This window comes from Octopus sinensis, unplaced genomic scaffold, assembly GCF_006345805.1.
Source record: "Octopus sinensis unplaced genomic scaffold, ASM634580v1 Contig15868, whole genome shotgun sequence".
In the NCBI taxonomy this organism is placed as follows: Eukaryota; Metazoa; Mollusca; class Cephalopoda; order Octopoda; family Octopodidae; genus Octopus; species Octopus sinensis.
The window spans coordinates 17,671-30,000 of NW_021833964.1; the positions used below are offsets into that span (position 1 = coordinate 17,671).

The 12,330-nt window shown below is 35.8% G+C and overlaps 1 protein-coding gene across 1 annotated transcript; it reads right to left on the bottom strand.

The window, feature by feature from the left end:
* Positions 1–419: 419 nt before the first annotated feature.
* On the bottom strand, positions 420–10,370 carry LOC115230600 (protocadherin-18-like). Its single transcript, XM_029800741.2, has 2 exons — positions 8,799–10,370; positions 420–544 (listed from the first exon to the last, which is right to left on the bottom strand). The coding sequence occupies exons 1-2, from the start codon at positions 10,329–10,331 to the stop codon at positions 482–484; spliced, it is 1,596 nt and encodes a 531-aa protein (XP_029656601.1). The 5' UTR covers positions 10,332–10,370; the 3' UTR covers positions 420–481.
* Between the last annotated feature and the right edge of the window lie 1,960 nt (positions 10,371–12,330).

Sequence of the window (12,330 nt, forward strand, 5' to 3'; positions counted from 1 at the left end):
ATAATAATAAGATGAACAACAACAACAACAACAATAATAATAATAATAATAATAATAATAATAATAATAATAATAAACTGAGAAGAAATCACAAAGATAATGGCTGACTAGTTACCATTCTGTTACATTAGTCTCTTTGTTAGCACCAATAACACCATCAACGCTACCACCACCACCACCGCCATCATTACAGGCTGTCTCTTTGGATTATTCACCCTTGCTAACTTCTCTGGCATTAACAAAGAATTGTAACACTGAACCATATCTAAGAATATTGCTTTCATTTCATTCTACTTTTTCATGTTTTTGTAATTTAAAAAAAAATAGTAACAAGAATTTTTTTTTTTTGGTATTATATTAGCTTTATTAGAGAAAGAAGGACGGTGGTGGAATATTGTCTTTTGTTTTGTTTTGTTTTTATTTTGATTATTGTTTTGTTTTTCTCGCTTTATGTTTCAGATATTTCATGGTCACGCTTCGTTTAGCAGCGAATAAAATGAAAGTCTTGCGAAAAGTTCCATGTACAATTGATTCCAGTGTAGTTCTAATGACGTATAAATCATAACCAAAAATAAATAAAGAAGAAGAATAGGTAAAATTTTTGACAAGAGATTTCGTCGACGAATAATAATAATAATAATAATAATAATAATAATAATAAAAATAATAATAATAATAATAATAATAATAATGATGATGATGATGATGATGATCTCTTTCATTCACCACAGGGGGTATCAAATGAATAATAATAATAATCAAAACAACAACAACAATAATAATAATAATAATAATAATAAATTATAATTTCAAAAGAAAAAAATGCTAATTATGAATTCAGATTTTTGTGAGATAATTATACACTGACAGGGGTGGGCAGAACTTTTTTAAAACATACAAAAACACCAAGTACTACTACTACTACTACTACTACTACTGCTGCTGCTGCTGTTGCTGCTACTAATTCTACTACAAACACCACCACCACCATCACCACCAGAATCATCATCATCATCATCATCATCATCATCATCATCATCCTCATCATCATCAATATCACTACTACAACAACTACTACTAACAATAATAATAATAATAATAATAATAATAATAATAATAATAATAATAATAATAATAATAATAATAATAATAATAATAATAATAATAATAATAATAATAATATTAATAATAATAATGACAACAACAATAATGTAAAATGAATTAAATGCAGGCGAATATATATGTAGAATACATTAAAAAGATATATAAGTGCACTTGTTTTGGTTTTTTTAAAGAAAAATTGCATGAATAAAATTTTTATAATAAAATAAATTAATTTAAAATATGAAAGCGATAATATAAAATATTGGCAAAAATATATAATGAATATAGAAATAATTAAAAATACATAAAGATAGAATAATCAATATTAATTAGAAGATAAAACATTGAAAAAAATACACCAACACTGATTCAGAAAAATAGCGGTGTGTCGTTGGGGTTTTTAACCCTAGGTCAGTTTTGATCAAGTAGACCTATGATAAAAGACAATCGAGCCGTGACTTCTAAGTCTTTTTCGTTTCCTCTTCCTTTTTTTTCTTTTCTGTTTTGCTTTTTTGAGTATGTCGTGTTTTGATTTACATCCTTTGGTAGGGTTTTCCGATTTTAAGACGATGTGGTGAGTGATTTGAGGCGCATTTGGCTGTTATTTCTGTCCAGAGTAACAACAATATAAAGATTCCCTCTTTGTTGATACTGTTGCTTTTGCTGTTTTTGTTGTCGCTGCTACTGCTGCTGATGATTACGTATGGCCTTCAAAGCAACCCAATTTTTAGAAGAACTATGAGCAAAAGCGTGGAGGCACATGGCCTAGTGGTTAGAGCAGCGGACTCGCGGTCGAAGGAACGCGGGTTCGAATCTCAGACCGGGCGATGTGTGTGTTTGTGAGCGAAACACCTAAGCTCCATGCGGCTCCGGCAGAAGGTAATGGCGAACTTCTGCTGACTCATTCGCCACAACTTTCTCTCACTCTTTCTTCCTGCATCTTGCAGCTCACCTGCGACGGACCGGCGTCCCGTCCAGGTGGGGAACCCATACGCCAAGGAAACTGGGAAACATGCCCTAATGAGCCAGGCGTGACCCGAGAAGGAACAAACAACAATGAGCAAAAGCGTTTCACTCGTGACCAACCATGCTTGAACTTAGTCATAGCATATCTAGGATTATATTATACAACATTTCAGTTATGTTTTTTTAATTTTGTTACAAGACTACTAAATCATCAGTGAGTTGGACAAATGCTGTGCAGGAATATCTCAAATTACGTCGGTAATTGTTTCGTAGACATGCGACTTAACTCCAAAAAGCAACGTGACTCAAAAAACAAAAGAAAAAAAATCATTAAAAAAGTTTATTAGCATATATCTCTTTAAATAAATGGTTTGTAAATATTCTCTCATGTATTTTATTTTATTTTGCTTTTTCAGCATTAATTTTTAGGTGATTTTTAAAAGACTTTTATGCTTTTGGATAAATTCGCTCAGGCCGATCCAAAGTCGGATAAATCAACTGATGTTGAGGTTTATTTCTTATAAAAATAAAAAAAACGACTTAAAATTGAAAAAAATATAACAAGTAATGATGAAAGTTGAGATATGCCTATTCTTGTTTTTGCTCGTTGCATTCTGTGTTCAAATTCCGTTGGCGTCGTTTTTTATCCTTGTGAGGTCTCTAAAAAAATATCGGTCACATAATGAGTCAAATTTTACTTTCTTCGTTCTATTTCCTTTCCTTCTTTGTTTCTTCTTTTTCCTTCTCCCTACCCCTCTCTCTTTATCTCTCTTTCTCTGTCGCACTCTCACATATGTAGCTACAATGCACTACGAATATGCTGTGGCGTATTGTTCTTGTTATCGCTTGTGTTCAAGAAACGGGGAAGGGTTAAGAGGAGTTTTAACAACTCTTTGAATTTTGCATATTACAAAAACCGTCCAGAGACACAAGAAACGATGAGCGTGAATAGACAAATGTGCTGTATGGTTCGAACCATTTTTATTCAGGATGTGATTTGAGTAAAATTTAGCTGCTATTTCTTAAACTTTGAGCTACCACGTGCATTGCGCTTTTATTGATCGTCAAGAGATTTACAGTTTTATTAACATTGCGATAAGACTGCGGCTAGTAGAAGCGATGCATGATTGATCAATAGCCATTCTGTTTCATAACTGTTATTTTTTGTATTGACCACGAAAAAGCAACAATTAAAGTTGACTGCAACGATAGCAGTTTAAACCATTTGCATTTAAACAAGCAGTATACGGCCCAAATATCCAACCTTGTTTTAAAATCAAACTGGCTAGATTCAGCCTCTCACACCTACCTTTCAATGTCATTTTTAAAATAAACAACATTATCAAAAGCTCGAAGCTATTACAATAACGTATGATTAATTTAAAACAATATGAATAGATGAGCATTACAGTAAATAGAAAGCTAAAGAGTTAAACCTAAAGAGGTCTACCTTAATACCATAACGTATGTTATAGGACAATAATTGACAAAATCTGTTATTCATTGTTCTGTAACACTGATAGTGAATCTATGAGGAGCGTGTCAGCTGCAATACAACAGTTTTAAGATGGCGCCCAGTGGATATTGTAAAATGTATTTTCCTTGTCATATGATGTTATAAAAGTCTTTTATACCTAAAACTAGCGCATTTACTTTGTATCACAGGAGAGTCCTTATGCCTATAATAAACAAGCACACTGGCTCTATTTCACGTTTTAGTAGTCAATCGGTTAACCTATTTCTTTATTACACACAAGGGGCTAAACACAGAGGGGACAAACAAGGACAGACATAGGTATTAAGTCGATTACATTGACCCCAGTGCGTAACTGGTACTTAATTTATCGACCCCGAAAGGATGAAAGGCAAAGTCGACCTCGGCGGAATTTGAACTCACAACGTAACGTAGACGAAATACCGCTAAGTACTTCGCCCGACGTGCTAACGTTTCTGCCAGCTCGCCGCCGTCAATCGGTTAACCATTTAACTGGTACTCCATCGGTCACGACGATAAGTGATGTAGTTGATCCTATGAACGGACAGCCTACTCGTGAAGTTAACATGCAAGTGGCTGATCACTCCACAGACACGCATACCCTTAGCGTAATTCGCAGGGAGATTCAGCGTGACACAGAATGCGATAAGGTTAGCCCTTTGAATTACTGGTACTACTCGTTTTTGCTAGTGGAGTGGACTGGAACAGCTTGAAATAAAGTGTCGTGTTCAAGGACGCAACACACCGCCGGGAATCGAACTCTCGACCTGACGATCCTGACCTGAATACGTGAACAACAAAGTCACGCGCCATTTAACCGATTTAAAGAATTAGCTAATCGATTCTTCGAGTAATCGTTCGATCAATCAACCAATCAACGAGATTTATCAAAGACGTTTCGCCGTCATTCGCCACCTCAGCTACATGTCCCTTTTAGTCCAGACCTGCTGACAAAGACAAACAGACCAGGATACTGGAAGAAGAAACAACTTAGTGTAATGATAACAGAGTCTTTAAAATCTTATGGATATTTGTTCCGGCTATAAGGGATGTGAGTTCGAATCTTATCAAGATCAAGTTTCCATTTTATCCTTCTGGTTTCCATATCTAAGTATTTATCAAGCACCAAGGTTGTATCTACCCGATCTCTCTTTGCCCGTCACTCACTCTCTCTTTGTCTCTAGCTCTCCTCTTCATTTACCTCTGTCGCTTTCTTTCTCATCCCCACTCTCACAGCCGTTCTCTCTCTTTCTTTTGTTTGTCTCTTTCTTTCTCACTCCGTCTTTCTCTCCCTCCCCCTCTCTCTATCTCTATCTCGTTTTTTCCTTCTCCCTTGTTTCTGTCACGCCCTCTTTTCCTCCCTGTTTCACTTCTTTAACTGTCTACACTGGGCTCCGAGATGCGTCCGGCAGTGGCGGCGGGGGACACTCGGAGCGTAACAGGCCGGAACTAAATATCTACCAATGATTCGTAGCAAAGCCGCAACACGAGAAATTGTGTGGGTGTATGTGTGTGTTCGATCGCGCGCGCGTGCGAGCACCTGAAGTGCGGAAGATGATAAAAGGAATTATATAGACCTCAGCTGTAGTAGTAGTAGGAGGAGGAGGAGGAGGAGGAAGAGGAGGAGGAGGAGGAAGAGGAAGAGGAGAAGGAGAAGTGGCAGTGGTGGTGGTTGTAATACTAGTAATAATCAAAATAATGATCATAATAATAATAATGCTGGTATAAAAAAAAATAATAACAATAATAATAATAATAATAATAACAATAATTAATATTATTATTATTATTATTATTATTGTTATTATATTATTATTATTATTATTATTATTATTATTATTATTATTATTATTATTATTATTATTATTTCAAGAATAGCAACGACGACGATGACGGCGAAAACGACGATGGTGATGATGAAGATGATGATGATAATAATAATAAAATAATAATAATAATGATGATGATGATGATGATGATGATGATGATGATGATGATGATGATGATAAAAAATATTAATATAAAGCAAAAATTGAAACACTACATATATATACTTCCATATATTATATGCACACATAGAATATATGTGTGTATGCATGTGTGTATGTGTGTATGTATGCATGTTCGTATGTATGTATGTATGTATGTATGTATGTGTGTATGTATGTATGTATGTATGTATATATGTATGTATGTATGTATGTATGCAGGAATGTATGTATGATACATTTATAACACTAAATAAGCCACATAACTAAAAGTTAATATAATAAAAATATGAAGTAAAATATAATGCCAGAAATATAATGAAATATAATACCAGAAATGCGATAGATATTTAAATTAGAGTGAAAAAACGAAGCAGGAAAGAAGAAAGAGAGAAAGAAAGAAAGAAAGAAAGAAAGAAAGATGGAAAGAAAGAAAGAAGGAAAGAAAGAAACATTTCAAAGACTTGAAAGTAAGCAACAACATTGTAAAAACAAAAACACGCAAACATACATATTCTTTTATTCTTTTACTTGTTTCAGGTATTTGACTGCGGCCATCCTGGAGCACGGCCTTTAAGTCGAACAAATACATCCTGGGACTCTTTTTTTTTTTTTTTGCTTAGAACTCATTCTATCGACCTCTTTTACCGAACCACTTATTCTTTGTAAGCCTAGTACTTATTCGATCGGTCTCTTTTGCCGAACCGCTAAGTTACAGGGAAATAAACACACCAGCATCGGTTGTCAAGCGATGTTGGTGTGGGATCTTTTCGGTTTGAACGGCACTTTTTCTAGCGGTATCATATGAAATTGTCACCCATAATTATGACCCTAGTATCGATCTATTGCATTTCAATCTGTTTTAGGGTTAGGGGTGGGGGAAGGGTATCTTTTTTTCTTCACAAATGTAAATAAACCCAATCTGTTTCTTAAACAAAGGACATATCCATACAGCACAGAATGTTTTTTACCTCAATAGACGGCATTGACTGGTTGAAATTGCAGAAATTGAAGAAAAAAAACAACAAATATCTTACAAACTATAGAATTTTCTCAATAAAGCCAAGAGAAAAAGATGTTTTATAAACACATTCTACCGGTATACGAAGTTTAAAATTTTTTAGTTACCTAGAAATTATGTTAAAAACTGCCGTTCAAACCAAAAAGATCCGAATTGACTTCACACGCAAATACATAACGTTAGACTCCATTTAGTTATTACTCATTGAATTATAGAGTACGGTCTGACGACTGTAATCCGAGCACAGATAAGCTGAAACCACATTTAATTATTACATATTGAATTATGGAATACGGTCTGAGGACCAAAATCACAATACAGATGACCTTAGACCACATTTAGTTATGTACAGAATTATAGACCAGTGTCTAATTTGTATCATCAGAACATATATAATCTTAGGTCACAGTTATTACAGAATTACAGACCACGTTCTAATTACTATATATACATAACACAACACATAAACTTAGACAACATTTAATTATTGCACACTCAGTTATAGACCATGGTCTAACGAGTATCATCACAGCACGCATAATCTCAGACTACAACTCCTTATTACACACTGAATTATGGACAATGGTCTAATTACCATAAGCACAACACGCATAAACTTAGACCACATTTAATTGTTATACATAGAATTATAGACCATGGTCTGGTGAGCATAACCTCAGCACAAATAATTTTAAGCCGCATTTAGTTGTTACACGGTGAATTATAGATTAATTTTAGACCACAGTTACTTCTTACACACTGAATTATAGGTCATGGTCTAATGACCGTCATCAGAACACATATAATCTTAGACCACATATATTTATTTACACACTGAATTGTAGACCACAGGTTTTACTTTAGCGCACAGTCTATCACAATAAATGTACACTATGTTGTGAAATTACCTGATCTGAATTAGAGTTAGGATCAGGGTTTAGGGGTAGAGTTAGGATTAGGGTTAGGGTTGGGGTTACGGATATGGTTAAGATTTTAGGCTTAGAGTTGTGGTTAAGTTTAGGATTTACACCATTCGCTAAAGTGGTAGCAACCACGGTCTAATGACTATAACCACAACACAAATATTTTTAGACCACAATTATTCATTGCACACTGAATTATAACCCATGGTCTAATAATCATAATCACAACACTCTTAGTTTTAGACAACAATTAGCTATTACACATTGAATTATAGACCATGGTCTAATGTTCATAATCATAACACACTTAAATTTAGACAACATTTAGCTATTATACATTCAATCATAGACAACGGTCTAATGAGCATTATCGCAACATACAAAACCTTAAAATACAATTATTAGTTAAACATTGAATTATAGCCCATGATCTAATGACCACCACCACAGCAGTAACTACTGTCACGTTCAAAATGGCAATATTTGTTACAACTGATGCTCTTAGAATGACAATGGATCTAAACATAAGACGCAATAGCAACGAATTGTTTGACATTACGTCTATATGTATCATTAGCCAACAACTGTGTTTGTATGTGTGTGTATGAGTTAGTACGTAGTGTGAATATGCATGTGTGTGTGTGAGATTATGTGCGTGCGTACGTGTCCATGTGTGTGTGTGTGCATGTGTACGTACTTTGCCCTATAAGTAAGCCACTGCTGAATATCATAATTTATGTTTATTTCTACAAATTAACGTACGGGAACATGTCTACCTATCCCACTCACCTGCATACCGACCAACTAACCAACCGACCAACCAACCAGCCAATATACCTACCTGCCTATATGCACACATACTTATAAAATGTAAACACATGTATGTGTGTGTAGATATGCATTATGTGTATGTGTGTGTGTGTGTGTTTGTGTGCATGTGCCTATGTGCTTGTGTGGGCGTGTGTAAGTATATATATATAAATATGACTATATATATAGATACATAGATACATATATTTATGTAGAAATGAATAGTATATGTGTGTGTGTGTTTATATGTATATATATGTGTGTGTGAGTGTGTGTGTGTTTATATGTATATATGTGTGTGTGAGTGTGTGTGTCTTAACACCTAGCTGTAATTAACACATGTATATTTATGTATATTTATATGCATAAATATATTTATGTGTGTGTGTGCGTATGTAACTTTAAGCATGCTTAGAAGCGTATATATTCGTGTAGTGTGTGTGTGTGTGTGTGTGGGTGAGCGATGCGTGGAAATACGTTCAAAGACTTACCTGCCGCGTCCCTTGTGTTAGATCCCTTGAATCGACTTTGGCTGAAGAATCTCTCCAGTTCTGTCTTGTTTTATATCCAGAGTGAGTTTCTAGTCTAGGCAGAGAGGCCTGAGAACTTTTGTTGTCATCGACGCTCGTCATGGTAACAGAAGCCTCGTACTGAAGAGACATTTGTTCACAAATATAATCCCCCTGTTTGCTCTCGCCTAAAAACCTATTGGATGAATCTATACCATCGTTGTATTGTTCGTTCCGTTGATTGTTCCTTCGCACAATACAAACGGTGATAGAGACGACAACAGCTACCGCCACTATTACTGTGGACATAACGATTATTATCATTAAATTAATATGAATTCGGTTATCCGATTCTGTGTCCTCTGCTGAATACATCTTTGAGGTTGTGTTACTGACAGTCAGTGTTAAAGAAAGCGTCGTCGTTGCAGACAGAATTGGACTTCCGCTGTCTTTGACGATAAAACTTAACTCGTACGAACCTGCATCGTTCTGGTAGACGGTTCGAGAGAAAGATAGAACTCCCGTATAAGGATTCACCGTGAATAATTGCTTATGGTTGCCTCCTAGAATCTCGTACCGGAGGAAAGCATTGACATGACTGTCTCTGTCCGAAGACCTAAGAACTGTGATATCATTTTCACTTTGTGGGTTATAGTAGACGTCCAAACTGAATGGATTCACGCTGGGGAACGTAAAATATGGAGCATTGTCGTTCTCATCCATTACTTCAACAATTACATGTGCTGTATTGTTTAGCGATGGCGTTCCATTGTCTCTTACAAATACCTTGAATTTGTAAACATCTTGCTGTTCAAAGTCTAGCGGTTTGGTTGTAGAAATAAATCCAAAATTGGATATCTCAAATGGAAGGAAACTATAATCTTCGGCCAAGAGCGAATAAATCAGTTGACCTCCGTCTCCCAGATCAAGATCTGTGGCATTTATGAAGCCTATAGGGAAATTCGGATCTTCATTTTCGTATGTTAGAAATTTATATGTATCTTTAGTAAACTGAGGCTGTATGTCATTAACATCCAGTACCTGTACCGAAAACTTACCCTCTGTTCTCTGTGGAGGCGAACCTTCGTCTTTGCAGACGATCGTAAAATCTATGAAGCTCTCAGTTTCTCGATCGATCCGATTTTTCACAATAACTTTATATTTCTTCCTTCCTAAACTGAGTAATTGCAGTTTATCATGGTGGAGTTCACAGCTAACCTCGCTGTTCATTCCAACATCGTTGTCAAGGACTTTGACGTAGGCTATAAAACTGCCTACTTTCACTCCTTCCGAAATGGCGGCCGTATTTTCCTTGGAACCCGAAACGAATTTTACGTCTAAAGATGGCGCTGTGTTATGTTGGTTGATTATGTTCACCAAGACGAGTGCATCAGAACTCATTGGCGGGTTACCTTGATCTGTTGCCTCAATAAATAATTTATAGGTCTTTCGTTCTCCGAATGAAAAGTTTCTGGTGAGAAATATTCCACCAGTTTTTTCATCTATCTCAAACATCGATCTTACCGCACTCGGAGTTTCAGAACTGAAATGATACGTAATTTCGCCGTTTTTGCCAGAATCTAAATCAGTAGCTGTTAAAGTAACAACTGGTTTGTCTCGGCGATACGTGTTTTTGACAGTGACGTTGTATACGTTAAGCGAAAATGTGGAATGTTATCATTTTCATCTGTGACTAATATAAAAACGTCTAAGATACTTTGGCGGGAAGGAAAGCCGCCATCTTTAGCAATTACTTGAAGTTTGTACGTGTCTTTTTGTTCTCTGTCCAGTTTCTTTTCTAGCTTAATATCAAGGTTTGCCTTGCCATCAACTCTTTTTGAGACGGATAATGAAAAAGGGTCATCAAATTCTTTGTTTAATTGATAGGTTATTTCAGAATTGGATAATCCGACATCTTTATCAATAGCGTTCGGGATAGATCTTTTGAGTCCTTTACTGTCATCCTCAGAAAATGTTATATCAATTTGTTTGACAGGGAATTCTGGTTGGTTATCATTGATATCATTAATAATCAATCTGATTTCTAATATTTTCACAAACGATTGTTCATGCTGGACCGCTACTTCCACCATTTTAAAACACTCGGTGTTGTATTTACACAGAGTTTCGGCATCTAGCACCTCCGCCGTGTAAAGTTTACCGTTCTTGGAGACGTTAAATAAACGAGTAGTGGTCAATGTTTTGGGCTGCAGTTGGTTAAATGTGACCAGCCGGTGTTCACGGAGGGGAAAACTGTTCAAAAGCTGTGTATCAGCCGCAACATCACCAATAAAAGTTCCTTTTCTTGCTCCTTCTTCCACGTCGTATGTTATATCGACAGATGAAGATATGTTGGTGAAAATGAGCATGAGAAATACCTCGGTTAAGCAAATAATCCTTTGTGGTGAAGCAGAATACACAAGATATTTCATTATTAGCTGAAGACAAGCAAGCACACTTTGGTGGAGAAGTACCTGAAAGAAGATGGGAAAAATAATTATATTGATATAGCCATATAGATATACAGATACACGCACGTAAGGACATACATGCACTCGCACGCTCACACTCACACACACGCACTGATTATCTTACTCTCTCTCTCTCTCACGTTCTCTCGCTCTCTTTCTCTTTCTCTCTCTCTCTCTCACATACATATATACAGATACGCATATACACGCATAGATACACACACATATAGTCATTTGCTCAACATTAAATAAATTATAACTAAAATGTCACGTTAAATTAAGAAAAGGTCCACGTGCATGCGCATGTATACGCACGCTCATATACACACTTATACGCATACACAGATTCTTACAAGCAAATATATGAATGCATATATATATATGTGTGTGTATGTGTGTGTGTGTGTCTGTGTGTGTCTGCATGCATTATGTAAATATATCTTCATACACACGCATACACACACATATTTACATATATGTATATATGTATGTAAATGAGTGTGTGTGTATGTATGTGTGAATATGCACATATATACATTGGAGTGTGTGGTGTTAAACACATCTAACTATATACATTTTACTGATGTATAAAATACACATAGAGCGGTAATTATGTTTCATAAATGTCAAATCGAATCACCATTTCCATCCTTACTTTATTGTATATAAAGGAGTGTCCGTATGTGTTTAAGTATGTGTGAGTATGTGTGTGTGTGTGTGCGTGCGTGTGTGTGTATGTGTGTGTGCGCGTGGCAGTGTAATGGGTGAGTGAGTGTCGGCGTGTGTGTGTGTACGTAAGTGTTTGACAGGGAGCATATTTATTCATGCGCATATATGTAAGGCCGCAGATATCCAGAAGTGTAGCGTTAAACACACACACACACACACACATACACACTCGCACACACACTCACACACACACACACATACACACACGCGCATACATACATACACACACATACGCATTCCCAAATAACCAGGCATATTTACACGCATACACTTAAAATACACACACACATATATTTGCATATAAATATGTGTGT

Excerpts from the sequence above, each read along its gene's own strand:
- LOC115230600 (XM_029800741.2), bottom strand. The coding sequence starts at position 10,331 with ATGTTTGAGATAGATGAAAAAACTGGTGGAATATTTCTCACCAGAAAC. Across the intron at positions 545-8,798 it reads TAACACAAGGGACGCGGCAG|AACTACACTGGAATCAATTG; the intron begins GTAAGTCTTTGA and ends ATACGTCATTAG.